This window comes from Dermatophagoides pteronyssinus, unplaced genomic scaffold, assembly GCF_027571235.1.
Source record: "Dermatophagoides pteronyssinus isolate colony J.1.1.1.1 unplaced genomic scaffold, Derpt_VIB-CSIC_2022.12 sq0002, whole genome shotgun sequence".
Classification (NCBI taxonomy): Eukaryota; Metazoa; Arthropoda; class Arachnida; order Sarcoptiformes; family Pyroglyphidae; genus Dermatophagoides; species Dermatophagoides pteronyssinus.
The window spans coordinates 3,752,992-3,780,034 of record NW_027461526.1 but is presented as its reverse complement, the minus strand read 5'-3'; the positions used below and the strand labels follow the sequence as shown (position 1 = coordinate 3,780,034).

General features: G+C 28.4%; 8 protein-coding genes and 1 long non-coding RNA gene across 14 annotated transcripts; 6 read left to right on the top strand and 3 right to left on the bottom strand.

Moving 5' to 3' along the window:
* Positions 1 to 89: 89 nt before the first annotated feature.
* Positions 90 to 4,024, top strand: Tbcd (tubulin folding cofactor D). The gene is made up of 2 exons (XM_027349833.2): positions 90 to 216; positions 287 to 4,024. Exons 1-2 carry the CDS (start codon positions 165 to 167, stop codon positions 3,667 to 3,669), a joined length of 3,435 nt encoding a protein of 1,144 aa, XP_027205634.2. The 5' UTR covers positions 90 to 164; the 3' UTR covers positions 3,670 to 4,024.
* Positions 4,025 to 4,070: 46 nt separating this feature from the next.
* Positions 4,071 to 4,674, top strand: LOC113794989 (uncharacterized). Its single transcript, XM_027345529.2, has 2 exons — positions 4,071 to 4,210; positions 4,278 to 4,674. The coding sequence occupies exons 1-2, from the start codon at positions 4,196 to 4,198 to the stop codon at positions 4,578 to 4,580; spliced, it is 318 nt and encodes a 105-aa protein (XP_027201330.1). The 5' UTR covers positions 4,071 to 4,195; the 3' UTR covers positions 4,581 to 4,674.
* TrpRS (Tryptophanyl-tRNA synthetase) lies at positions 4,628 to 6,248 on the bottom strand. Of its 2 annotated transcripts, none has more exons than XM_027342228.2 (4): positions 6,116 to 6,248; positions 5,907 to 6,052; positions 5,435 to 5,852; positions 4,628 to 5,374 (listed from the first exon to the last, which is right to left on the bottom strand). In XM_027342228.2, the coding sequence occupies exons 2-4, from the start codon at positions 6,040 to 6,042 to the stop codon at positions 4,672 to 4,674; spliced, it is 1,257 nt and encodes a 418-aa protein (XP_027198029.2). In that variant the 5' UTR covers positions 6,043 to 6,052; positions 6,116 to 6,248; the 3' UTR covers positions 4,628 to 4,671. The 2 variants fall into 2 exon arrangements, with proteins under 2 accessions (XP_027198029.2, XP_075680584.1); XM_075824469.1 differs by having other exon boundaries at positions 6,103 to 6,231.
* A 91-nt stretch (positions 6,249 to 6,339) lies between these two features.
* On the top strand, positions 6,340 to 8,546 carry Tmx3 (Thioredoxin-related transmembrane protein 3). Its single transcript, XM_027341098.2, has 5 exons — positions 6,340 to 6,745; positions 6,880 to 7,317; positions 7,374 to 7,475; positions 7,678 to 8,021; positions 8,221 to 8,546. Exons 1-5 carry the CDS (start codon positions 6,484 to 6,486, stop codon positions 8,455 to 8,457), a joined length of 1,383 nt encoding a protein of 460 aa, XP_027196899.2. The 5' UTR covers positions 6,340 to 6,483; the 3' UTR covers positions 8,458 to 8,546.
* Positions 8,547 to 8,767: 221 nt separating this feature from the next.
* On the top strand, positions 8,768 to 10,247 carry Pex19 (peroxisomal biogenesis factor 19). Its single transcript, XM_027343323.2, has 4 exons — positions 8,768 to 9,071; positions 9,128 to 9,346; positions 9,405 to 9,685; positions 9,742 to 10,247. The coding sequence occupies exons 1-4, from the start codon at positions 8,999 to 9,001 to the stop codon at positions 10,063 to 10,065; spliced, it is 897 nt and encodes a 298-aa protein (XP_027199124.2). The 5' UTR covers positions 8,768 to 8,998; the 3' UTR covers positions 10,066 to 10,247.
* Positions 10,248 to 10,272: 25 nt separating this feature from the next.
* Positions 10,273 to 18,837, top strand: LOC113789337 (rhotekin-2-like). 3 transcript variants are annotated; one of them, XM_075824464.1, is made up of 6 exons: positions 10,273 to 10,529; positions 17,023 to 17,222; positions 17,332 to 17,378; positions 17,446 to 17,791; positions 17,850 to 18,451; positions 18,526 to 18,837. In XM_075824464.1, the coding sequence occupies exons 1-6, from the start codon at positions 10,347 to 10,349 to the stop codon at positions 18,630 to 18,632; spliced, it is 1,485 nt and encodes a 494-aa protein (XP_075680579.1). In that variant the 5' UTR covers positions 10,273 to 10,346; the 3' UTR covers positions 18,633 to 18,837. The 3 variants fall into 3 exon arrangements, with proteins under 3 accessions (XP_075680579.1, XP_027195787.1, XP_027195036.1); XM_027339986.2 differs by lacking the exon at positions 10,273 to 10,529 and adding an exon at positions 13,598 to 13,736; XM_027339235.2 differs by lacking the exon at positions 10,273 to 10,529 and adding an exon at positions 16,542 to 16,823.
* On the bottom strand, positions 11,989 to 13,444 carry LOC142646210 (uncharacterized). The gene is made up of 3 exons (XR_012847180.1): positions 13,334 to 13,444; positions 12,538 to 13,275; positions 11,989 to 12,445 (listed from the first exon to the last, which is right to left on the bottom strand). It is a non-coding gene; the product is annotated as an uncharacterized LOC142646210 (long non-coding RNA).
* On the bottom strand, positions 18,576 to 20,172 carry LOC142646208 (uncharacterized). Of its 2 annotated transcripts, none has more exons than XM_075824471.1 (2): positions 19,558 to 20,172; positions 18,576 to 19,432 (listed from the first exon to the last, which is right to left on the bottom strand). In XM_075824471.1, the coding sequence occupies exons 1-2, from the start codon at positions 19,618 to 19,620 to the stop codon at positions 19,097 to 19,099; spliced, it is 399 nt and encodes a 132-aa protein (XP_075680586.1). In that variant the 5' UTR covers positions 19,621 to 20,172; the 3' UTR covers positions 18,576 to 19,096. The 2 variants fall into 2 exon arrangements, with proteins under 2 accessions (XP_075680586.1, XP_075680585.1); XM_075824470.1 differs by having other exon boundaries at positions 19,865 to 20,172.
* A 1,891-nt stretch (positions 20,173 to 22,063) lies between these two features.
* LOC113790716 (complexin-like) lies at positions 22,064 to 26,213 on the top strand. 2 transcript variants are annotated; one of them, XM_027340422.2, is made up of 5 exons: positions 22,064 to 22,160; positions 23,732 to 23,851; positions 24,174 to 24,255; positions 24,454 to 24,535; positions 24,638 to 26,213. In XM_027340422.2, exons 2-5 carry the CDS (start codon positions 23,797 to 23,799, stop codon positions 24,842 to 24,844), a joined length of 426 nt encoding a protein of 141 aa, XP_027196223.1. In that variant the 5' UTR covers positions 22,064 to 22,160; positions 23,732 to 23,796; the 3' UTR covers positions 24,845 to 26,213. The 2 variants fall into 2 exon arrangements, with proteins under 2 accessions (XP_027196223.1, XP_027196216.1); XM_027340415.2 differs by lacking the exon at positions 22,064 to 22,160 and adding an exon at positions 22,302 to 23,050.
* Positions 26,214 to 27,043: the final 830 nt, after the last annotated feature.

Below are 27,043 nucleotides of genomic sequence, written 5' to 3'. Positions count from 1 at the left end.
AACGTAAACATCATCGTATAAATCGATCACTAATATCCGATAATATACTTACAATGTACTTACACTCGCTATCAGATAATTTTTTTTTGCTACAGGTTATATAACGAAAAAAAAATAAAACAAATTATAAAGCACATGTCATTTTTTTCATTAAAAAAAATTTTATGGGAAAAACTATGACTGAGTTTTTAGATCCAATTTTATTCTCAAGTAAAGGTAAAGGAGTTTATTGACATAATTATTTAATCATATTAGCTATTTTTGTTTTTAAATCAAATATTTACAGAGAAACAATATCTTTATAATGATTTAATATTCTGTTTGAAATTTGCCGATGATTTACTTGAAAAAGCTAAAGTTATTGCATCTTGTAATGATAAAATTCCAGATGATATTCAACAATGGCTAACAAAACATGAAGCACATGAAGAAAAAATACAAAAAATTTTATATAACGCTCAAGAAGAATGGCGATCAATATTGCCCATTGTTCCATGTCTGATGGATCGATATCTTCAAACATTACAATTAAGCAAACCAAAAGAAACAATTTTCGATATGACCATGGATATTTTACGTTCACTTTCTGTTTGTATCAATCCAAAACGATTATCAAGATATTGGCCTACTGATGTTAAGTGGCTTCATCCCGTTATCGAATGGACTGAACAATATCTGAACGATCGTTATGAACCGAGTCTTCATTTCTCATCAGCTAATGTTCTCATCTTATGGCTAGCATCAGCAATCAAAACTCCTTTCGATCTATCAAGATTCGATACGAGTAAATCTGAAGAAGAAAAAACCATTTTCAGAGTAGAAAGAATCATTTTGCAAAACGTTAAAAATCATTCTCTTTTTCCAGTATTACATCTTCTTGCCGGTTCATTCTATGCCCGTCGTGATTGCCATAATTGTTTGAAAGATTTTATCACCAATCTATTATTGATCCTTCGTTCGACAGATTTGATTTATTCAAAATTATGTACACTCAGAATATTGGCAACGTTGTTAAAATCAGTGGATCGTAGCCAAATGTTATTGTATGTTGATCAAATTGTTGCTACAATCGTCGAATCAATCGATCACGATCATGAACAATTTGTCAAACTTTCCATCAAAATTTGTGGCCGTTCAATATTGGTTCATCTTAAACCTTCTTCCGAATTAAAATGGCGATATAAATGCGGAACTCGTGTTATACAGGAATCGCCCAACAATGCAATGAAATCATCAATTGAAGGCGAGAATATTGTTGAGGAAATGGATGAATTTGACCAAGATCTTCCCGATTATTTTGAAAATCTCATTCAACTAATGCTTAAAAATTTAGTTTATAAATCAATTGCTGTTCGATTTTCATCTGCCAAATATCTATCCACGATTAGCAGTCGTCTACGTGCAGAATTTTCCGAACAAATTGTCCAACATATCCTAGAAAATTGTCAATCCAACAGTGAAGATCATTATTGGCATGGCTCATGTTTGGCATTGGCTGAATTTGTTCGACGTGGTCTTGTATCAATTGATTCAATGTTGACAGAAATAATTCGTGTGGTGGATGATGCTTTGTTTTACGAACAAATCAAAGGATCGTTTGTTGCTGGCTCGAATGTCCGTGATGCAGCTTGTTATATTTGTTGGTCGATGGCACGAGCTTATGACGGCAAATCAATCGCCCAGTTTGTTTCACATCTTGCACCAAACCTATTAAACGTAGCTTGTTTTGATCCACAAGTAAATTGTCGTCGAGCCGCTTCAGCTGTCATCCAAGAACTAGCCGGTAGAACTCAACAGTTTCCCCATTGGATTGATGTGATACCGAAAACAGAGTTTCATGCTCTCAGTCAAATTGAACATACTTACCTGGAAATCGGTTTCCACTTTGCCATTACTTATGACGAATTTCGTCCTACTATTGTTGATAACCTTTTGTCACAAAAATGCATTCATTGGGATCCTGTCATTCGACGTTTGGCTTCAAAAACTGTGGCAAAAATTGCAAATCATTGTCCATTTTATGGCCAGTATTATTATGATAAATTCTCACAACATTTGGATAAAATGATTCATTTGAATTTGAACCAGCAACATGGTCTAATGTTGACCGCTTCATATTTGTTAAGTGCCGATGGATCGCTACAGAAACAACCTCAAGTAATTGAACAATTTCTGAATAAATTTTCTCAACAATTTCATTTGCTTCATCAATCAGGATCATCATTCGGCAACAATTTAATTCGTGAATCTCTTCTCATCTTTGTAGCAAAAGCTATTCCGTTTTTAGTTGAAAAAGATTTGTCTGAAATTGATCAATTTCTATTCGATTCTATTAAAACAATCGATTCGAATGAATTAATTCGATCGGCTGCGGTAGATGCTACTTGTAGCTTTATGCATAATGTACCAATTGATTTGAGCTGTCAGTTTTTGCGAAAATTAATAACTATGGCCAAACCTAATTGTGATAATTTTACTATGTCTACTTTGGCAAAATTTTTCACTCGCTACTTCAGTTCAAATAATGTTGATTCTCTTCCAGAAATGGCCAAAACAGTTATTGAGATTATTGATGCTCTCGTTAAATTTCAAGAATATTGGTTTGAAAATGAAATTCGCCGTCCAGAAACAATAGCTGATGTTGCCGAATGTTTATTGCAAATTACATCTCATCATTATGAAAAATTGCTTCAACATGACCTTGAATGTTTACTTAGTGTTCAAAAAATTCTATTGAAATGTTTCGATGATCATACAATAACGAATAAAGGTGACACTGGTCTCATCGTCCGACGAGCTTGTATTCATTCCTGTTTAGATTATGTTCACCGTATAGATTCCGATCAGTTATTGCTTTTTATTCAATTGATTTCATCTGAAGCAGCATCATATCGAGGTTATACGTTCAGACTTTCAATGCAGAAATTGGTTACGATTTTTCAATTCATTTCCAATGAATCGCGACATCATAATTTGTATCAAATTTTAGCCCTTGAATCTAATTCAAACCTGAGATTAGATATTGATGATTCAATTGAAGATTCACAACTTTTTCAGAAAATACTGCATTTATTTGATTGTGATAAACTTGTCATTGATTTGTGGCGTGGATTCGTATTGATTTTAGCCGATCCCAACCTGGATCGTCAATGCAAATCTATTATCGATTACATCAAGGATTGTGAATATGAAAAACGTGAGAAATTGCTTGAACAATTTTTGTTAATGGCTGAGGCTAATGCTCGTTGCAATCGTTTATCAATACCATTATTAATTTCGACAAACACAATTCTCACGCGACTTGAAACTTGTGGTGAATTTCAGTCAAATGCGGTTAAATTTGCATGGAAAGCTACTGAAAAGAGTGCAATTCCAAAAAAATATCTTCTTGCATGTGATATATTTTGTACCTTATTAGTGCTTGGTCAAATAAATTTGGTTCAAGGATATCTTTACGTATTGTTGGGACATCGATTAGTTCCAAGAATTCGTTCATACACCGCTGCTCAAATGTATGCAGCAATATTATCGCTCGACATTGATGAGCCGGAAAAATTGGCCGAAATCGGCGAAATTTTACTACAAACCGATTGGCTTGAATTGAATGAAGCAAAACAAGAACGAGATAAAATACGTAGTTTGATAAAAAATTTACCTTCATCTTGTTGAATGTGATTTAAATGAGCTGATGTTTTTTTTCCCGTGAACATCTGGCGTAATGATCAATATCCTTGATGATTAGTTATCCTAATAATTAGTTTGGCAAATATTTCACAGTTGATTGGTGGTGGTAATTAATCAATTCAATGTCCTCGTTTATCGATAATATGTGCATGGCTGTGATTGCTTCATCCCAGTTTCTATCATCAGATTTACCTATCGATCTCTTTCGATGCGTATCGATTTTTCTACCAAATTATAATCCAATATTATGATCAAATCTGGAGGTCATTTGATTGATGTTCTGGTCATTATTTTTTGTCGTAATTTTATTATAAACCTCACATCACTGTGACAAAGATGATTTGCAATGTTTTTTCTTTTCTTTTTTTTTGTTCTCAACCATTAGCCTTCAAAGTACAGGCATATAAAAACAATGTCCTCCGATCACACAAGAGATACAATCAATATTTTGTATTCGAATAAAGTGCCTCGACATTATTCAAACCAAAAATAAAACAACTAATCAAAAAAAATGTCTTCCAAGTTGGTTAGTTATAAAAAAACTCATTCAATATAAGTGTTACAAGAATAACCCTTCGTCTTTTGTTTTACAGGTAATATTTGTTATTTGTTTAATTCTTTACACCACTATGGTAGTGATAGCCATTCCTTATCAAAGTGGTTATGGTGGATTTGGCCTTGGTGGTGGTTACAGATATTCTCGATATTCTCATCCAATTTATTATAAATCTGTTCCAACACCATACTACAGTTCATATTCACCTAAATATCATCCTCGATATTATTCAAAACTATCATATTATCCAACATATTATGATCATTATGGTTATGATCAAAAACATGGAAATGGATATGGTAAAATATATGGAGGATTAATTGGTGGATATTATCGTTGACCGATTAATTATTATACATTTCGAAATATTAACTCAATTATTGCTCATTTTGATTTTTTTTTCAATTTAAATAAATTTTTTTTTTAATTTTTCATTTTGTTGTGTTTAAAGTAAAATTCAATGATCTAGGTGTCATGAAACGATCGACCATTTCGTCGGTAATTTCTTTTCTTGCTTGTTGATGCTTAATCACTAGATCCTGTAGTACGGTTATTATTTCTTTTTTAATCTCTCCAGTCAACATTTGTCCCGAACTATAATCGCGATGAATTTGTTCGAGACGATCATCATCATCAAGAAAATATCGTAGATATTGATAAGAAACATCAACATCACAATTCCCACCTTTTTCACGATGTTCTTCGATAGTCCCACCGCCGCCACTGAATGCATATTTGTTAATTTTGTTTTTGATCTGATTGGCTGAATCAAGGAGGAAAATTGAATTATTATCATCGGATGCCGACATTTTTGTCATCGCACCACCCAATGCTGGCAAAAATGTCGAATGTAATAATGATGGTTTTGGATATTTCAGTTTAGGAGCTACATCACGAGTCATTCGAAAATATGGATCTTGATCAATCGCGCAAGGAATCAGACACAATTGACATTTAGAACTAGTGCCAAATATCTGTGGAAATGATGTCGAAAATGACGGAGCAGCTTGTATAGCTGGAAAGGCAATTTTTCCAATGCAATCCGAATCACCAAATCCAAATATTCCTTTCACCTGATTGAATGTGACTAATCGTTGAATTTTCAGAATATTCTCGTAAAATGCTTGAGATTTACTAGAAACAGTTAAAAACAATTGAGTTCAACAACAATTAAATAACATTGTCATTACTTACGAAATATAATCGGTATCAGTAAAAATGAATGTTTTTTCCACATCGAAACCACATGCAATAATGTCTTTGATATTTTCGCGTGCGCACCTTTTTATAGCATCCAATTTCAAACCGCGCCATAAATATTTTTCATCATCTGTCAACTGGATGACCAATGGAACATCGAATGTATCCTGCAGCCATTTTGTGAAAATGAATGGAATCAAGTGCCCAACATGTAATGATGCTGATGATGGTCCACGCCCAGTGTACAAGAAAAATTTTTCGCCTTTCTCAATTTTATTCAATATCGGCTCTATATCTCGATGAGAGAAAAATATTCCACGACGAAGAAAACGATGTAACTTAGCGCCTGCTGGTAATGCAGCTTCAAATCTTTTCAGTAAATCATCGGTAACCCTTGCAGAACCAAAACGAGCTTATTTTTCAATTAAAACAATGAAATAATAAAAAGGTTGCTATAAAAACAAACCAATAAGTTTATCATAGTCTGGTCCAGATTGACTAGAACAGGTTACAGTCCATGGATCGACAAAGTCTTCATCCTGCTTGCATTGATCTTCAGTCGAATCTGGTAACTGTAATAATTTTTCAGTTAGGCTACCCATTTTTTGAATTCTTTAAATACAATTTTAAAAAAATACGGATAAAACAGCATTAATATTTGCCTTGTAAAAATACCAGAATCGAACCACGTTGTTCATTCGCATTAATGTTAGGGTGTTCCGATTGCTGTCCAAATAGTCGTCATTGTATGACGAGTTATATAACTTTATTAAATAAAGAATCAGAATGTTCCTTGTATTATTCTGTATGGATGAGCCATAAGCCGAATAATCCAATAACTTGTATTTATCAAACACAATTCGATTGGCTTTTGTTCTTTAGTCCATTTTTTAAAAAGTCAATTTAAAAGTAGTTAATAAAAAATTATTCCATGAATTCATAATCATGTCTACTAATGTCATAAATCAATAGCTATTATTCGCATTTACTTTAATCAAAACAGAATTATTTCCATTCGAAATCAATTGTAACCGAAAACAAATATGAATCCAATATCGTGTCTTATTAATCGAATAATGATTACGGTTTTCAAATGGAAAAATGTTCATTGCACAATGCCAATTGGCTTTTGGTTAATCTTTTTGGGCCCTTTTCAACAATCATTATTATGGTCAAATATTCAATCGGTTCATGCAAGTCGAGTGATTGAAATGAATGATCGACTTGTTGAAGTTTATCCCAATGATAAACGATCATTTTTGATCAAATTTTATGCTCCTTGGTGTCATCATTGTCAAGATTTGGGTGAGTTTTTTTTTGATTTTCCATAACGATATATAGCGTCGTCTAGCGGCCAAGTCATTTTCCTGTGCCTGTATTTTGTCGCATGGCACGTGTTTTTTAAACTTTTTGTAATTCATGTTTCAATCGAATTACAGAGCCAGTATGGGCCCAAGTTGCCCAACAGTTGCACAATTTGGATGCCAATATTGTGGTGGGTCGTGTAGATTGTACCAAATACTTAACAGCAGCTAGTCATTTTACAATTCGTGGCTTTCCTACCATTTTGTATATCAATTCCCAAAAGCAAATTGAATTCAAAGGTGAAAGAACCCGCGATGATATAATTGATTTTGCATTACGCGTACATGGACCACCGATCCGGTATTTGTCCAGTTGTGATCAACTTAATGATCTTGTTCAGGATGGTCGTCGTGTAATTTTTATTAATTTTGGTCCTGAAGCTGATGGTAATTTTACACGATTGGCAGCCAAATTTCAACCACATGATTGGTTTTTCCGATCATTAATGTTATGCCAGGATTTTCAACCGGGAATTTATGCATTAAAATCAAAAAATGTTTATGCCAAATTCGGTATGTTATTTTCATTCATAACGAATTTTAAAATAATCATTCTAAAAATTTAAAAGATTATCAAACAAATGGTGATCTTGCCGCTTGGATACGGCGACATCGATTTCCTCATTTTACTCGTTTCACCAGTACAAATTTACACATGGCCTTGAGTAGTCGTAAGTATTTTTCGTAATATAATTATAACAATTTGCTGTGTATTATCATGATGAACACAACTTATCCCGAAACTGAGCCGATTCATGATTGATCATTTTATTCGAGCTTTTTAACACTGATCTTTGTCAATTTTTATCTTTATAATCGATTCATATTGTCACCATTGTTGATTGTAATTCTATTCTATATATCTCATTACAGATAAATTATTAGCCATATCAATTGTGGAAGAACATCGATCTAATGGTAAATTAATTGGTCAGAAAAATGTAGCATTCAAAAATATAATGGAATCAATTGCGAATGAATATTCGAATAAAGAAGATCATTTTCTTTTTGGCTATTCATCCGATTTGATTACAATGAATTCATTGGCTATTCGTACCATACATCCAATACCTAATCTTTTGATATTAAATTCAACAACATTAAAATATTATTTGTTAAGTGATAATTTTGAAGAAATTGGCGACACTTATCAAACAATTCGTGCAAACATTTTGAAATTTTTAGATCAAATCATAAATGAATCCGAAACTTTGATTGTAAGTTTTTTTTCTACTAAATTTTTTAAATATAATTTTTTTTTGAATGATGAATCATTTGAAACCACTTCTGAACATATTTGATGTACTAATAATATGTATGAGCTTTTTAACACTGAACTTTTTGATAAGATTTTGTATTTAATTGAAATTTACTTATCTTACTAATTGAAATATTTTAAATTTTTCTCTCAAACAGTATTATGGTGGCGATAGTTATATTCATCGAATTATTCGTTTATTTTTCGATACGCTTACAACAATATTGACAATGTATCAAGGAAATCCGGTACTTACATTATTATTACTTGGTTTACCCAGTTCTTTTTTGGCCATTATTGTTTATATGACATGTTGTTCAGATTTTCTTGATGCTCGTGATGATGATCTGACCGATCAAGATGAACAAGATGATCAACATGAAAAACGTGATTAAAATTACGATGCTTAATAATAATTATTATGCAGCCATTATTCTTGATGAGATGATCTCAAAACCATTTATATTTAAACCCCCAGTGTATCTATTATTGATTTTATTATTTTTTGTAAATATTAATTTCCATTTTTGTTTCCAAATATTAAAAAATTTTTGATTAAATTTATAGTAAATTTAAATATCAATAAGGGCCACGCAAAAAGATGATGACAAATACTTGTTTTTCATCTTTTCTTCATCAAATATATTTCTTCAGTATAGCGGCCACTTGTTGCATGTAGCCAGCCAATACCACCAAAACACACACACACACACATATACATTGTAAAAATGTCATTATCATTGCAAATGAATTGTTTTCTTATGTTGATTCTTCAATTTCAAGTTTTTTTGAGCTACTCAAACTTTCTTCATCATTGTTTTGTTTCGTTGAAAATTTTTTGTTTTTCTTTGTTGTTTTGTTGAATTGATTTATCATCATCATCATCATTATTTATAAAAGGAAAAAAAAAGTTAAATTGAATTGAATCGAAACAAAATGAGTGAAAATCCTAGTAAAAATGATAATGATAATGATATTAATGAGGATGAACTTGGTAGTTTACTTAACAGTAAGTTTTATTCATTTCGGGGACATATTTCATATATTCTAATATTTATTCTACAGACACATTTAATGATTTCTGTAAAATTTATAACAAAAATGAATCATCAAACAAAAATGATATGAATTTTTGTGATGAAAATCTATCGGAACAAACACATTCGATTGATGGTTCGAATGTAAATGATTCTGAAACAACATCACCATTTTTGTCATTATATGGATCGGATGATGAACTTAAAGAAAATTGGTCCAAATTGGCTAAATCTTGTAATCAACCAGGTTTGTAACGTTGTTTTTTTTAAATAATGCAAATTGATTGTAATTTTATTACTATAAGTGGACAAAGATTTACACGAATCATTGTTATCATCATTGAAAGTGATATCGGAAAAAGCGCAATCAATATCCAAAGATCAATCTATCTTTTCCGATGATGAAATGGCTAAAATAATGACCAATCTAGCTGTATCATCATCAGGTGAAACCGGTGACAATGATGAAAACATTAAAGATAATATGTTTGAATTGAATAAAATAATGCCACTTATGTCGAACATTATGGAAAATTTACTTTCGAAAGATTTTCTTTATCCAACATTATCTGAACTCAAATCAAAGGTAATTATCAAATGAGTGATTTTTGTTTTTCATTTAACATTCTATTCGAATTTTAGTATCCTGCATATCTTGCCGAAAATCAATCAACATTATCAAAAGATGATTATTGTCGTTATGAAAGTCAATTGAAAATTATACGAAAAATTTGTGAAGAATTTGAAAATGATGATAATGATAAAGAAACAAATAATGATGAAATGAAATCGATACGTTTTAATCGAATATTATCATTAATGCAAACAATGCAATCGTTTGGAACACCACCATCGGCTTTAGTATCTGGTAATACTGATATGATGTTTAATGATCATTTGAATGCAATGAATAATCCGGATGATGGACAACAACAACAACAACAACAACAATGTAATATCATGTAATCAGCATATTCTATTTACATTCTATCTATTTTTTAATCTAATGAAAAAATTTTATTCTTTTTTTAAAAAACCAAATTGTGCAAAAATAATACTGATAATAAAATCGAATTGCGCATGCGTCAATCGAATCCATGATCCAAACCGTCGAATAAAAAGTATTTTTTTTCCCAACGGTCAAACAAGTTTTTTTTGTCTATTATCGAATCTTTCGGTGTCTTTTTTTTTGTTGAAAAATTTAAAAATTTTGCAATTTTTAATCAGAAAGAAAAAATTCAAACAAAATGAATAGAACATCTAATAGTAATATGATTGTAAAATTTAAAAATCGTCGACAATTTAATCAATTTCGTTCGTTTCATCGTTCGTCGATTCGACATGATTTATCATCCACCAACCAAACCAGACGAACAGAGCATCCAATACCATCGTTTCGTACATCAATACGTTATAGTAAACGACAACAGGTAATGTTTTTGTTTTTAATTTTGTTTAATTAAAAAAAATTTTTCCAAACTGTCAAATAATATTGATTGATCTAATTAAACTATCAATATGAGATTGTTTTTTTGAATGATGCAATTGGGTTGTTTTTTTTCGTTGAAATCACTATCTGATAATGTCAATCAAACTAGTCGGTTTTATGGGTTTATAAAATTTTATTTCTTTTACGAGTATAGAATGGTTTTCTTTGGAAAAAAAATTTAATGAATGAATAAGAGGAAAGAAAAAATTGTCTAAAATTGTAATAGAATTGATGTCATAGATAATGATGATGATGATGATGATAATGAACGAGGTTGTCATTGAAATCATGAAAAAAAATGCTAAAATACATTTAACGAATGTCTATTTAATTATATTCTTATTTGGTTGTAAATTTCATTCCATTTCATTTTTTTTGTTATTCAATCCAAAATCTTTTATTTTATTTATTCATCCTTGTTTGGCATCCTTTATTAGTTATTATTATTCAATCACGTTAATATCATCAACATCCTAAACACAATGACACATCATATTCTTTTTCAAAAATGGCAATTTTTTTCCTGTATTAACAATGATGATGAAAATGATGATTTCACCTAAAAGCATAACATTTTTTTTAAAATAAAAAGAAGATGAAGATGTCTAAATTTGTATCTTAGATGGATGTAGATATCATTCGATGATGATGATGATCCATGGTAACAATTTTATTATTATTATTATTTTTCTCTGGTTACAAATGATGATGAACAACAAGGGCGTCAAATCATCACCATTATCCTTTCAAATACAACAAAAAAAACAGACAGCAAACTATCCATTTTTTTTTAAATAGGAAATTTCATCAACCTTTGGCTATACAATCCAAAAAAAAATGGATCACAATCGAAGCAAACAACGAAATGATTATATTTGACACCTGTTTATTTTTTAAATATTTATTTTTCTCCGGTTGATGATAAATGAATAGTATGTTATTTAGTGGTTGTTGTTATTATTGTCAATGTTGTCAAATGTTGTTGTGAAGTAATCGTATCCCGTTATATATAATATGTTTTTCAATCAGCCACCATCATCACCGCCGCCAACACCACTATTAACCATTAAATACATCAAGCCAAAATATACGAAATATCATATGAATGTTTTTTTATTTTATTTCTCCCAATTCATTTTGTCATTGGATTGATTTTTTTTTTTTGATCATTGTCATTTGAACAAAATAATAAATAAAAAACAAATCAATCGAAACACAACTACGTTTACTATTTGTTTTTTGTTTTTTGTTTTGTTTGTCAATTCCAATAAAACCACAACTAATCGGTGCTATATTGATGATAATGGTATAATCGTCATCACTTTGTAATTTTGTTGTTATCCTCACCAAACATCGAACAACAATTTTAACCAGAAAACAAGTAAAAAAAATCACAACCATTTGTTAATTGTGGATACGAAATTTTTTCCAAAATTTCGTTGATTTGATTTTTTTTGTTTGTTTTTGTTTTGCTACAAAACATTTTCTTAACCCCCGAAGTTTACATTTGAAAAATAATGTACATGTTTTTTTAACCAGTTTATTTTTTGTCTTAATTCACTTTATTCACAAGCAATACACATCTCTGGTAAAACATATTGTAAAACAAAAGTGATGAATGTATGAATGGGCGTATTGAATCCATTGATTTATTCAATTTATTTTTTAATATAATCATCATCATCATCATCATCATCAACCATACCAGCTAAAATTTATAATTATCTTCATATACTTTCTCTCTTTCTTTGCCACTCTGTGTTATTTGATTTATTGGAATTATCATTTTTTTTCTTCTTTTGATTTCATTAACCATTCAATTGGGATTTTTTTCTTCTTATTTGCTTCTTTTGTCGACTACATTATTAAAGATTCATTCATTAAGTTCATTTATTTTATATAAAAGGAAAATTATTTTTAATATTTAATGTAGAAAACAAAAAATCTACCTTCATTTGTTCATTATGATTATGATGATGATGATGACCTTCTCGATTTTTTTTGTTAAATGTTGAATGAAAAAAAACCATAAATCTATCCATCCATATATAATGATTTTATTCGGAATAACAACAGCGGATAAAGTGAAAAATTTTCTTTTCAACAAAACAAAAAAAAATGTTAATATGCACCTATTCATTGGTTGTTTTTTTGAAACAAATTTTCAACAAACATTGTTTTTGTTACAAGTCGTTTACAATACATTTTTTTCCCTCTGCTTAATTTGATTCAAATTTCCATTTTTTTTCACCGCCATCATCATCATTATTATCATCGAAATGACAACCAAACCAAAATCGACAACCATTTAAGGATTCTTTTATTGTCGAGCATAAATAAATTCAAAAAAATAATTACTGGTTATTTTTTCCATGAAATTCATTGAATTCAGAAAAAAAATCATTGCTGATCATCTTTCTGTTGCTTTCGTTTATTTTGTGTCGATATTTTTTTTTTTTTTTTGCTTGTAACAGGTTTTTTTTCTGTTTCTCTTGGTGTCTTCATTGGAAGAAAAATATATATCAAAAGTGACAATTATCGTGCCTATCGAAAGCAAAAAAAAAAAATTTTGACCCAAAGTTTTGACCTTTTGCTTTATTCACACAGGTCAACAGCACAGATCGGGTCCTTCGTTTGATTCGAATGAATCCATGTTTCAGAGAAAAATTTTACTTTATTGACATTTTCTTAGAAAAAAAAAACATTATTTTTTTTTACTTTAAACTTTAAATTTAAATTGTTTACCATCGTCATCATCATCATCATCACCAGCAACACACATCAAAATCAAAATCAAACAATAATAATCATTATCATCATCATCAACAGCCATACAGCTAAAGAAAACAACAATTATTAATCAATCAATTGATCAATACAAATTCAATAACAACAATAATAATAACAAAAATTGACTGACTGTATTTGTTGATGATCAAACAAAAAGTTTGTTTTATTTTGTTTTGGGTGTTACTATTTTAGTTCAAAATAAACATCAATTCCTAAAGGTTTTTTTTACTGTTTGTTATGATTCGAATATCGATTTATTAAATCAACAATTAACAAATCAAAATCAAATCAAAAAATGCATCGTTATATTTACTCAATTGTTGATGATAAAACTAGCTTCTGCTATGTTGATACTATTGTAAGTATACATTCATTTATTTGTTTGTTTTTTTTCTTGTTTCTAAAACATTTTCAAATAATTTTGTAATCAATTAATTAATCTTGAGAATTAATTTGTTATGAAGAAAAAAAAAGATTTTCAAATGTGTTCAAAGAAAAATTAATATTTTCGACAAAAGCGTCGCCATCTAGTATCTCTGTTTTCAGATATGATTTTCAGATATTGCATTTTTTATTTCTCAAAATTCAATTTCTTCACAATAATTTTCCAAATTGATTGATTGATATTTGAAAAGGAACCACCAAAACCTTGTCCACAATTATTATAATTGTTTTTATTATTGATAATAGTGGCCACATTTTTGCGAATAAAAACAATTATTATCCATTAAACCAATCGATAATAATCCATTTCTATATTTAATTTGATGATTATTTCATTCACACATCTATTCACATTTTTTCGTAGTTTTTATTGTTGATTTCAAGGTGTTTCATTTTATTTGGGCCAAATTTTTTTTAGTGCAAAAAAAAGACTTATTTTTCATTGCAATTAGTTCACATACACACACAAACACAATGACATTCAATATCATGTGGATTTTTGATGTCTATTTTTCCATTAATGATAATGATGATCATCATCACCAATAAGTGAATGACATTAAATCCCTATAGGCATTGAACCTTTTTATATTTCGTTTTATATTTCCATATCGTTTTTCTTTTCTTTTTTTTGACATACAATTTCTTGCTTCTTTCAATCAATCAGAAATTATCCATCCATTTAAAAATCTTGTGGTATGTTCATTAATTCAATTGAAATGCCAATTTTTGATTGATTGATTGATTGATTGATGGATGAATGAATGAATGATTCGATCACCTTTTTTCTTGATATAGATACTGACATTTGATATTCATATTAAATTGAATCGATTTTTTTTTAAATAAAAAAAAGTCATTATATTCTTGAACATCAATGATTGACCATCAATCGATCGAACGATCGTTTTTTATTTCTAAAAAAAAATCATCAACTTTGATAACTTTGAAAATATTTCCATTCAAATATTTAGCCCATTTTTTCCAATATTCATCATTACCATTTGAATTTTTTTTTCACTGTTATTGTATAATATGATGATAACATTATTAAAATCTATTTCTTTTTTAAAAATATTATATGATGTAATATCTTTTTCTTTTTGATGAATGAACCTGCACACACCTACACATACACACATTGAATTCAGTGATATACACACTTGGTTTTTCAAAAAGACGATCATTATCAACAAGTTCAAAAAGAACAACAACAATAATAACGAGAAGAAGCTTCAATGCGAAAAAATCTTTTCAATTTTTTTTTATGGTGGTGGTGGTCATAGTTTAAGCTTTGTCTTCGAAATTCCTGTTTTTTTGTTGTTGTTTTGCTTTGTTTTTTTATGGGGCTATGTATGTATTCAGTCTGTTAAACGAAATTCTCATTCAATTCATTTTCATTGATTATGAATTGTTTGTTCTCAATGTTTTAGTGAAGAAAGAAATATTTTTATATTCATCCACATTTACCATCAAGTGGTTGAAAGCGACAGACAACACTAAACAACAACAACAAAAAAAAACATAAAACATTGCCAATTCTCTTCATGCACTCTACGCTCTCTTTCATTTGTCTTTAGTGAAACCATAATTATGGCTCATATAAAATAATTCTAGCCTGAATGTTGATGATAGGAATAAACCGAACGAAAAACAAAAATATTGCAAAAACTTTAAGAAATTTTGTAATAATTTGTTTGTTTGCTGATTTCTGTGTGTGTGTATACTGTCCGTCGATAATTTCTCCAATTAATCGTTGTTGTTTGCGGATATTATTTTCATCAATATTTGTTTGTGTTATTACAATCTGTCTCCCTCTCCGTGTGTGTGTGTGTCAATGGACGACCAAATCCATAATTTGTTTAGTTGATTGAGTCATTCTTTTTTTTTCTTTGAAACTAAATGATGATGATATACTGATGCAACATAATTGGATGGATTTATATGTGTGTGTGTTCAATTTTATTACACTTAACATCATTGATGATAATTTTTTTTGGAAAAAAATAGCAACAATTCTTATTGCCGCCACTACATTATCATCATTTAATAAAAATCTATTTGTATAACTCATTGGATTGTTGTTGGTGATGATGAGAATGTAAAGAAAAACATCCAACCCAACCAACCATCCAGATCATTGATTTTTGTTGATTGTTTGTTATTCATTTGTTTTGTTATGGTTGTTTAATTTTTTCCCCACTATTCAAATGAATGATGAATTATTTATCTCTAGCTACTTGTTTTTGTTTGTTTCATTCATATTGTGCTGCTGTGTGAATTTGAATTTTTTTTTCATGTGAAAAAATAAATGTTATGTTTTTTTTTGATAAACACCCTGAACGAATGATATAGCTTCAAGGGAGATAAAAAGAGATGTTGTTTTATTGTATCAACACTGATAGCACTGAAGTAGATTTAAAATATTGTTATGATGAGAGAATCGATATGGATGAATGATTCATTTGGTACATACACACAACACATACATCGAGACACATAGATTGATAACATTTTTAATTTTTAAATCGTTTACATCATTTGAAATATTGTGTTATACAAGTTATATCAAATCAAATGTCAAATTTAATCTGAAAAAAAACAAACGATGAGATCTATGGGCAATTTATTCTTTTCAAAATTTATTTGATCTTGAAAGCGACAAATATTATGTGAATTATTTGTTATAGAAAATAGTGTGATAACAAAGATAACAGATATGGGTAACCGTTTGGATAAACCAATTATTATTGGTGGTGGTGATGGTCCATCATCATCATCATCCAAATTATCAGTGTCATTATCATCGGTAGCAGCTCGAAAAAATTCAACATCATCTTTTTTTAAAAGACCACGTTTTGCATCATCATCACTTCGATTAACATCATTATCATATCATCGAAATCGTCGATCATTATCATCATCATCACCATCGGCACCATCATCTCGTATAATTAATAATGGTGCCTATTTTCTTCGCCAAATTGCCGATAATTATCATGTAAGATTTTCAATCGGTTCTCCAAAAATTGTTGCCCATACAGTTTGTTTCGGTGTTTCGATGTAGTTTTTTGTTTTGTTTTGTTTTGTTTATTAAAATTGAAATTATTATTTTTGCCATAAATAAAACCAATAATTGGTTGTTATCAATAAATTAAGTTTGTTATTTATATATATTTTTTTGACATTTTTTTGAACAGGAATATGATTTACAACAGAAAATCGATCTGGAAATCAAAATGCGTGAAGGCACATCTAAATTATTGGCCGCTTGTAAACATATGAATCAAAGTTTAGAGGCAGCTAAATCTTTGCTTACATCCGATATGCGTTTGGCGGAATTTCGTAAAGAACTTCAAAAACGTAAACATCGTATTAATAATAATAATAATAATCATAAGTAAGTTAAATTTATTCACATTAATCAATCAACTGATGACATTGATTGATTATTTCCGATTGTTTGAACTTTGAATTCATCTAATTATTACAAACATTTTCAAATGAAGATTTTCTAGAACCGATACAGTCTTTAAAGCTAAAGCATCAGTTTCAGGTAAGTTAAAATTGTTATCAGATTCATTCAATTGTTGTAACTAATAAATACGATTAAAATAATTCAGACATTCGAATACCATTGATATGGAAAGATAGTGATTATTTTAAAAACAAAGGCGATTATCGTCGATTCGCTGTATTTTGTTTGCTCAAAATTGGTACTGAAATCTATGATACGATTATGGTGAATATAGATCGTAATACCACCGATATATGCTTTGATGATACATTTCATTTTAATTGTGTTGAACCTAATTTTACATTTGATCTATATATTTATGCACGAATTCTACATGATGATCTATCAATGGCATCTACACATAAAAAAATTACGCATAAAATATCTAATTCATTGTCCAGGAGTTTTGGACGTAAAATGATCAATTATAAAGATGATTTTGATCCTGAAACGTAAGTTTAACATAGATCTTTTAAATTATTTTTTTAATTTTTGATAAATTTTATAAAGTGGACCAAAATTCTACCTGATTGCTCGTTCTACATTGAACTTAAAAGATTCGGCCGATCTAATCAAAACATATGATCTAGATATTGAAGAAGAATTGGATAAAAATCTACAATTACCTTTGTTTGGACATTTTTGTTGCCGTTTAGCTGTACAACCAGAATGTTTGCTCAAAGATTATTATTCTGGTATTGTTAGATCGATCGATTCCAATGAAATGTTCTGGTCAGTATTGTCTAAATTTAAATTGAATCTATGGCACATGAAAACCGAATTGAAAGATGAGCCAGCCTATCTTAAACATACGGCTAGTAAACGTTCGCCGGATATAATAATACCGATCAGTAATCAAACAAAAATTAGCCAACAAGAACAAACTTTGATCCAACTAATCAACAATGATATAACATTCACATTCGAATCGATCAATGATAAACAAAACGAATGGTTTCGTTGTTTAATCAAATGTAGAGAGGATTTTATTGCATGGCAGCCAATTGCCGAATATAATATGGAATTGGCGCCCATTTCACATCATCGTTCACAATACCTGTTTCATGATCGTCCCACGGGAGCATCACTATATAATGAAACATCCATACAAGGTAATTGTATCTATACAGAAATTTTTCAATTCAATTCAATTTTTTTTCTAATAAAAAAATATTTCATTCAATAGATTATGAATTTCGAAAAAAACATCATTCAAGTTTTTCTCACCCACATCATAATCATCAACAATTTAATACCGGTCATTCATACAGTTTGTCATCGAAGCCTGTTTAATAAAAATAATGACCATCGCAATCACCAAACACCACCAACAATTCATTTTTTCATCACTGTAAATAACAAATTGAATCAGACTTATTTTTTGATTGAAAACAAAACAAAGCAAAACCGAACAATAAAAAAAATTTCTCATCGTTCTCTTCAATTTTTATTTTTTACAAAATGGAAAAAAAATAAAAAGAATTTATGTTGTTGAAAATATATTTGTGTAATATGTTTTGTCGTTTTGCTCTGATTATTATCGTCATTATTGTTCGTTGATTTATTGGATATTATGCGTGTGAGTGTGCAAGTATGCGTGGGTGATTTCATTGAAGAAGAAGAAAAAAAAACAATGAACAATTATGATAATTTTATTTAACTTTTGTTTTGTTGTTTTTTTTAAGCTATCGATTTATATTATCAAATATTTATGATATTGGATACCCCCGAAATGATCGATTGATCGATCAATCATTTTATTCATTTTTTCTTGGTTTCAATCTATTTTTCTGTTTATTATTATTATTTTTATTTTTGACTTTTGTTCGAATATTCATCATTGTTGTTGTTGCCGGTTCAATTGATTCAAATTCAGTGGTCAATTCATCCAATGATGATGGTTCGTCTAATGGATCAAACATTTGTGTATCATAATCATCAATATTTGTATCATTCATTAATAAACGTAATAAATAGCTGTATGATTGTTCACTGGCCATATTAATAATGGCAAATAATTTACCAGTAAAATTTTCCTTCATTATTAATTTTTGTGGATCATTTTGAAAAATGTACACACCAGAAACGATTATCTATATAAAAATGAAAAAATGAAAAAAATAAACAGAGAAACAGAAGTAAAAAAAATAATGTTGGTAAATAGTTGAGCAAAAGATAAAAAAGATCAAAAAAAAATCTGAATTTGTTAATATATTACACGCAAAATGTACATATCAAATCGGGATTCATTGCACGCAATAACAATTTTTATTATTATCATTATGGTTTGAAGTTTTAAAGAAAAAAAAATTTGTTTTTGGTGTACAAAAATAAAGTAAATTGTTGGTTTTTTCAATCGATTTTTTTTTTTTTTTTGAAAAATATCAAAGGAAAAAGAAGAAAATTATGAAAAAAAAATTTCAAGAATAATCTCCGTCATAATAATCATCGTTATAATAGATTGAATCGACCAATTCCCTAAGAAATGTTTGCATTCGGGCTCCTTCATAATAGCAAATAACTACCGTAGACAATATAACCGATGAAATGAATAATGTAAGAAATGTAAAGGTTGAACAAGAACAACACATTTTTTTTTGTTTGTTTAGTTTTTGAGGATTTGAACACGATTCTTAAGACGAATGTTTGTTGTTGTTGCTGCTGCTTTTAAATGACACATACATACACACACAAACTTGACAGAATCTACATAAGAATATTCAAGCAGGAAAAAATCTTCAAGAAATTTTCAATGTTTTTCTTTGATTTATTTTTCAAAAATTTTCTTTATGTTAAATCAATTTTTCCTATCAACAACTTTGAAATGAATTGAAAAGTTAAGCAAACCAAGTTAGTCGTTGATTTATAAATTGATTGATAAATAAAAATTTTCTTGTTATGGTATGTTCCGTTGTCAACGTTAATGTTGTTTTGGTTTTACCAATTGACCAAAAAACAAAAAACAAAATGCCTTGGAAACCCAGGTGTTATTTATTGAAAATTTTCTCAATTTGCATGTTTTCATTATTATTGTTATTCATTATATTTCCAATTTCTGATCGATTTTTTTTATAACAATTAGTTTGAATGTTAAAGGTAATTGAACCTGGAACAAAATAAAAACAAAATGTTTTTTTTTGATTTTCAGTTACATCTTGCAATCTAAATGAATTCTAATCGGTTATGTTGTTACCATCAAATTCTATTTCTGTTGATCAAATCGGAAATGATTGTTTTCTTCCCAAAAAAAAACGCAACACAACATTTTATTTCATTTTGATTCTTTAGGTTCCTGTTCAAAAAAAACACCCGGCAATCATGAATATCAGATCAATACCTATGATGAAAATTCAATGTAAAAAAATAATAAACAAAACCACACAGCCCGTACATTTAATCAACATAGTTTATCATTTATGAGGTGAACAATAACAACAACAACAACAACAAAAAAAACTGTGACAAAACCTCTTCGCCTTTTTTGACATATCATAAAAACCATAATGAATGAATGAATATTGAAAGAATAAGGAAGAAAAGAAAAAAAACGTTACACATTCAATTTTTATTATCCTGTTTTTCTTTAGTACATTATCATCATCATCATCATTGTATACCTATAGGACCAATGTGTTTATGTATGATCATCATGTATTCTTTTTTGTTTTGTTTTGTTTGTTGTTATCATTATCTAGTCACATAGTTATATATAATTTTCACCAGAATGATTAATGAATGTTATTACTTGGCAAATATATGGAACAAAATAATGGAAAAAATAATAATAATGAAGTAACAATGAGTTTTTTTCAAAACAATGATATGGTGAAAATAATGAAAAAGAGTGTTTGTTTCAGACTTTTATTCTGTGGACTTTTTTTAAAAACAGAACAAAACAAAACACATTTTCAATTGAAATGAATCAAAAATTTATTTACATGAATTTTATCATTTCTTTATATATGAATATCTGAGTTTCAATGTATGTTTCATCAACAATGACCGTTTGTAACTTTTTGTTGTTGTTGTTGTTTACTTTTTTTTTCATCTCACCGTTGGAACAAATTTGGAACAAAAGATTTTTCTATTTATTTATTTATTTTCATTATTATTATTCGGGTTTTGGATATTCTTCTTGTTGTTCAATGTTTAGGTATCTATTGCTAGTCGAATAAAACCTAAGTATAATATTCTACATTCGATGATGGGTGTTGATAGAATAATAATAACAAAAAAAACAACAACAACAATCACCACAACCACCCACACTATCAGCGGCAAGAGTTATTTTCTTCACGTTACAGAATTTCTATCAAGTTTATAACCATTTATTATCTTTGAGAGTTTTTTGTTGTTGTTGTTGAAAATATATTATTATTATTATTATTATTGTTGTTGTTATAAAGGTAGATTTTTTTCTATTTATTTTTTTTAATGGAACATGATAGTTTCAAAAAAAAAGTTTCATTCTTCTTCTTATTCTTTAACAATCTTGGATGTATTGTCGATAAGTGTTAAGTGCGTGTGTGTTATGAGTCTCAGCAGGCCAAAAAAAACAAACAAACAAAACAAAAACCAAGAAAAAAAAAGATTCGATTCTGTGTACTTATGATGATGATGATGATGCTAGTGAAAATAATAATAATAATAATAAAAGTACTAGAGAATTCTGACATTCAAAAAAAAATTCGGTATATAAAACATGGTTTTTTCAACTCTCGATCTGATTCTGTATTTTTTTTCACATCAGTGGTGTTAGTGCTATCGATAGACGACTATAGCAGAGTTTTTTTTTTGCTGATAAAACCTCGTAATAATAAGGTGATCCAGAATTGAAAAACTCAGGCGCTGCCTATTTTATTATTCTTTCTAGTATCTATTTTTATTTGTTTGGGTTTTGCGTTTTGCGTTTTACGTTTTGTGTGTGTGTATGTGTTTGCTATTGCCCATTTTCATTAGCTATAGAAATTGGTTGACTTGAATGGCCAACATTAAAAAGAAAAACCACCATATACAAACATAATATTCGTTTTTTTTTTGTTGTTGAACATTATCATGATTGGAGAGTTGTTGATATAACAGAATGATATTAGTGAGAGATAGGAAGAGATAGAGAAAATATAAATAAACAAACAAAATCTAAGAATCCTTTTTTTTTGAAAAAAAAATTATGATTTGCTTGCTTACTTGGTTGTTATCATTCGTTTTTCAACTTTTCATACGATGACATGATTTTTTTTCAAAAAATTCTTTAATTCAATTTTATTTGATGAACGTGATTTTTCATAAGGTTGAACGATAACGAAAAAATTTTTTTTTGTTTCAATTCTGACAGAAACAAAATTGATTTGAAAAAAAAATCTTCAAACAACAATCATTATCATCAATAACGAATTTCTATTTCAATGATTATAATTGTTTTCGATCCATCCGCCCACACACACAAAATAATCGTATTTATAAAAATCTTGTAATCATGTGAATCGACAACAACAACATAATAATAATCATTATCATCTAAATATACACAAAATCTATAGAGATCGCACACTCGAATCTTTCTTTACATTCTATTATTTCTAACCTGAGCTTTTTTTTTTTGTTTGTTTGTTTGTTTGTGTGTGTGTTTGATATATCAAATCATTTCATATCAAATATATTGCATCAATTTTTTTTTTGTTTTTGGAACACTACTTATATTTTTTTGTCAGGTTTGTTGTTTGATGTACCATTATTATTATTATGATTAGCTCTTTCTTTTCTTCTAGAATCTAATTTTCTTTTTTGATAGTTTTTTGTTGTTGTTGTTTTTTTTGAGTTGTTATTAAAAGATGCTAAACTATAAAACTTCTATAACATTGATAAACAACGAAAAATACTACTACCCAGTTTTTTTCAGTTCTTTACTAAATAATCACTAATATCCTATTGAACAATAACATTACTGTCGATAGTTTTTTCTCGAAAACATAGAACCACATAACTTTCTCATTTTGTTTGTTTGTTTGTTTCTTATATCGAAATAATTCTTGTTGTCTAGTCGATTTAGTTGTTTGTTTGTTTGGTCGGTAATTCCATTATATCTATAGTTGTTGATTTACGCTCAGAATCATAATGATTATAATGATAATTTTCATTTGATTTACCATTGTGAAAACAAAAAATTTCGCCCCAAAAAAAAAGTTAGTTTGTGTATTTTTTTTTCTATATTCACTGCAGTTGTTGATCCCTTGATTATTACATTAATCATCATGAGGATGTTTATATCATTTTTTTCTCTTATTAATTATTTAATGCAATAATAATGATTAGTTTGAAGAAGAAAAAAATACAGGAATTTTATCTGAAAAAATAATAATAATTTTGTTTTTCATTTCATATCCCGAACACAGTAAACTTCCGGAACTTTTTTTTGAGGATTCCAAAAACCAATCAACAATTATTTGAAGAAAAAAAAATGGCAGCATTTATTGCAAAACAAATGATGGGAAATCAGCTTTCAGCTGTTAAAGGTATGTTTTAGTTTTGTACCAATAAAAAAAATTTATGCACCAAACAAAAAGCAAAACAAACAAACACTTCAAAACCTTTTCAAAATATTCTTTTATTTCTTATAGAAATTTTAATTTATTTTATTCTTTGATCAAATTTATTGTAATGCTAATGAAATGATATCTTTTCTTCTCCTTAACTATTATTATTTTCTCATTATCTCAATTTTGTCTGTGTGTGTTGTTTGTATTTTGTATAATAACATCTTTACAATATATTAACATTGTTCAAACAAAACGAAAAAAATTCATTCAAATCTCATTATCATTATTATTATTGAAGAGATTAGCGTCGGTGACAATCTCAGTGCTGAAGAAAAAGAAAGACTTGCACAATTAGAACAGGAAAGATTGGAAGCTTTAAAGTAAGTAGAATTTTTTTTGTTTTTATATTCATCAATTATAATTTTTTTTCTCGATGATGATGTGTGGGTATATTTTGCTCGTTGAACAAAATAAACCCCTAGTCTCATAGATTAATATTCTTTGGTTTTTTTTGTCTTAAATTTTTTCTGAGAAATTTCATTTTTTTCTACATTTTTTCATTTTTTTCAATTCAATAGAGAACAAGAAGAACGACGAAAAGAAAAACATAGAAAAATGGAAGAGGAAAGAGAAAAAGTACGAAAAGGAATTCGTGATAAGGTAATTACATAATATTTCAGTGAAAATATGACAGTTTTTTCAAAATTAAAACTGAGAAAAATCGTCTTTTGTTTTTTTCTTTTTTTCAACAAAAAAAATCAGTATCAAATCAAAAAGAGAGAAAATCAATCAAGCATTGATCAAAGTGATGATATGAAAAATCGACAATCAATCGATGGTGCTGATCCAACAATGATCAATGGCCAAGATGATGATGATGATGATGAATTTACTAAACTAAAAAATACTATTGAACAACGTATCAATGATATTCGTACAACAATTGAATCAAGATGTTTAATTATGTAAGAAAATCAATCAATCAAACAAACAAACAACAACAACAATAACAATTTTCTAATGGTGCTCGTCATCATCATCATATCAAATTAAATTAAATTAAACGAAAATTATACCGATTGTTTCCACCATTATCATCATTATCATTTTTTTTCAATTAAATTATCGATTCAATCATTTATCGTAAATTTTTTTTTTCTTCACATTTTTTGTTTCCCAATTCAATTTCCAATGAGCTTTTTCTTCCTTTTTCACCCAAAATTGATATATATAATTTATATCATTTTTTTTTCTATATCATACACTCACTCACTCACACAATCGCACATAATCAATATAATTGGCACACAATTATCATTCAATTTTCAAAATAAATTGAATTATTCAATCAAAAAACAAATAAAACAAAAAAAACAAACCATACACCCACATATCATTTATAGATGGAGAAAAAAAATCCATGTTATTCTTTCCTGATACAACATTGCTTTTTTTCGAGAAAAAAAACAAATAAAAATCTGAGCTTTTTGTATTTTGCATCAATAAATCAAAAAATGTTTCCGTTTGTTTGTATCGATGGCGAAATTCATTCATTTTTTTTGCTTCATCTAATCGGATTCTAATCATCATCATCATCGTTGGATGCTCAACATGCTTACAACCAATATAATTATAATATGATAAGGATTTTTTTGTTTTGTTTTTCTCGAGAAAGAAAGAAAGAAAAAATTTTTTTTTGCTTACACTATCATTATATACCGATACAAAACACAAAATCGATGCATATCAAAAACATCAAAATCATTATTGGATTCATTATTTTCAATCAATTCTCTTCTCTCCCTCTTTCACTCTTTCCTATTTTGTTACTCCATTCAATTTAATTGCACAACACACACACAATATATATAGTGAGGGCAAACAAGAATGAAATGACAAATCAGCATAATCATAATAATAATAATAATAATATTCATGTGCACCATTTACCAGCAATTTTTTTTTTGTTACGCAATCACAATCTATCTATGTTATTTCAATCTATTTTTGTTTTTTGTTTTGTTGATTCCATAATTTGTTGCCAATCAAAATCAAATGAAATGCATATTATTTTACATGAATGATGATAATGTTAATTTTGATGAAACAAATTTTTCTGATATTCTTTTTTTTTGTTGTTGTTGTTGTTAACAATGGAATAATTACATTGAATGTTTTCATTTTTTTTGTTTCTTCCTAAAATTCATATCAAATCTTTTTTTCCATTTTGCATAATTTTTGTTTCCCTCGGATTCCATTCAATAAGATGATATATAAAATGCAAATAAGAAATAAAAGACAGGTTGAAGAAAATTTAATTAAATTAATAGAAAATTGATTGATTGATGCGTTTTTTTCTTTTATTTTTTTTCTTTCGTTATTGATTCCAAAGTTTGTTGTTTAAGTTTAATCATTTTTTGTATCTTCTGCTACTGTGGTGTGAATTTAGAAAAAAATGGTAACTTTCCTGCATTGCATTTATTTTTTTTCTTTTCTTCAATTTATTATCATATTTGATTTTTATTGTATGAACAGAAAAATATTCTGAATGAATGAATAAATTGAATGGAAACCAAAGAAAAAAAAATAACAACAAAATCTAATCGATTTTACATTGAAAAAAATCGATTTTGTGCTCAAATGAATATTGCACATGTGTTCTTCTTTATATTTAATATCACTCTGGTTTTGGGTTAAGAAAAACCTAAAATGCACCGCCTATATCATTGACATTGAATTCTGATTTTCATTATTTTTCATTTCCATTCTTTTGAATCGATTTGGATTTTTTTTTTTTTTGATGATGGATATTGAAAATCTCCCTGTTACTATGACATCTAGCGTTAATGGATGAAAATATATGGTAGACATTTTTTTTCAATTTGGTTCGTTACTTGATTATATTCTATATATCCTTGACCGATCGATGCTAACAGCAAATAATTTGTTTGTTATTTTAGCCAATCGAAATCAATTTTTTTTTGTTGAAAAAAATATAGATATAGTAAACGTAATCGTACACGTTTATACGAACGTCTATCATGGTTGATTGTGTGTGTGTGTATCGGCGTTGGAACATACGGTGTTTGAAATAATTCAAATACTTTGCTGGATCATTTCTATATATATGGAGAATTTGAAATTGGAAACCCAACAAACCAGAAAAAA

Excerpts from the sequence above, each read along its gene's own strand:
- Tmx3 (XM_027341098.2), top strand. The coding sequence starts at position 6,484 with ATGAATCCAATATCGTGTCTTATTAATCGAATAATGATTACGGTTTTC. Across the intron at positions 7,318-7,373 it reads AAATGTTTATGCCAAATTCG|ATTATCAAACAAATGGTGAT; the intron begins GTATGTTATTTT and ends AAAATTTAAAAG. Across the intron at positions 7,476-7,677 it reads ACACATGGCCTTGAGTAGTC|ATAAATTATTAGCCATATCA; the intron begins GTAAGTATTTTT and ends ATCTCATTACAG.
- LOC113789337 (XM_027339235.2), top strand. The coding sequence starts at position 16,542 with ATGGGTAACCGTTTGGATAAACCAATTATTATTGGTGGTGGTGATGGT. Across the intron at positions 17,223-17,331 it reads AATAATAATAATAATCATAA|ATTTTCTAGAACCGATACAG; the intron begins GTAAGTTAAATT and ends TTTCAAATGAAG. Across the intron at positions 17,379-17,445 it reads AGCTAAAGCATCAGTTTCAG|ACATTCGAATACCATTGATA; the intron begins GTAAGTTAAAAT and ends AAAATAATTCAG.
- Pex19 (XM_027343323.2), top strand. The coding sequence starts at position 8,999 with ATGAGTGAAAATCCTAGTAAAAATGATAATGATAATGATATTAATGAG. Across the intron at positions 9,347-9,404 it reads TAAATCTTGTAATCAACCAG|TGGACAAAGATTTACACGAA; the intron begins GTTTGTAACGTT and ends TATTACTATAAG. Across the intron at positions 9,686-9,741 it reads TATCTGAACTCAAATCAAAG|TATCCTGCATATCTTGCCGA; the intron begins GTAATTATCAAA and ends TTCGAATTTTAG.
- Tbcd (XM_027349833.2), top strand. The coding sequence starts at position 165 with ATGGGAAAAACTATGACTGAGTTTTTAGATCCAATTTTATTCTCAAGT. Across the intron at positions 217-286 it reads AATTTTATTCTCAAGTAAAG|AGAAACAATATCTTTATAAT; the intron begins GTAAAGGAGTTT and ends AAATATTTACAG.
- LOC113790716 (XM_027340422.2), top strand. The coding sequence starts at position 23,797 with ATGGCAGCATTTATTGCAAAACAAATGATGGGAAATCAGCTTTCAGCT. Across the intron at positions 24,256-24,453 it reads GAAAGATTGGAAGCTTTAAA|AGAACAAGAAGAACGACGAA; the intron begins GTAAGTAGAATT and ends TCAATTCAATAG. Across the intron at positions 24,536-24,637 it reads GAAAAGGAATTCGTGATAAG|TATCAAATCAAAAAGAGAGA; the intron begins GTAATTACATAA and ends AAAAAAAATCAG.
- TrpRS (XM_027342228.2), bottom strand. The coding sequence starts at position 6,042 with ATGGGTAGCCTAACTGAAAAATTATTACAGTTACCAGATTCGACTGAA. Across the intron at positions 5,853-5,906 it reads AGACTATGATAAACTTATTG|CTCGTTTTGGTTCTGCAAGG; the intron begins GTTTGTTTTTAT and ends TTGAAAAATAAG. Across the intron at positions 5,375-5,434 it reads ACTGATACCGATTATATTTC|TAAATCTCAAGCATTTTACG; the intron begins GTAAGTAATGAC and ends AACTGTTTCTAG.
- LOC142646208 (XM_075824470.1), bottom strand. The coding sequence starts at position 19,930 with ATGTGTTGTTCTTGTTCAACCTTTACATTTCTTACATTATTCATTTCA. Across the intron at positions 19,433-19,864 it reads CATCGGTTATATTGTCTACG|ATAATCGTTTCTGGTGTGTA; the intron begins GTAGTTATTTGC and ends ATTTTTATATAG.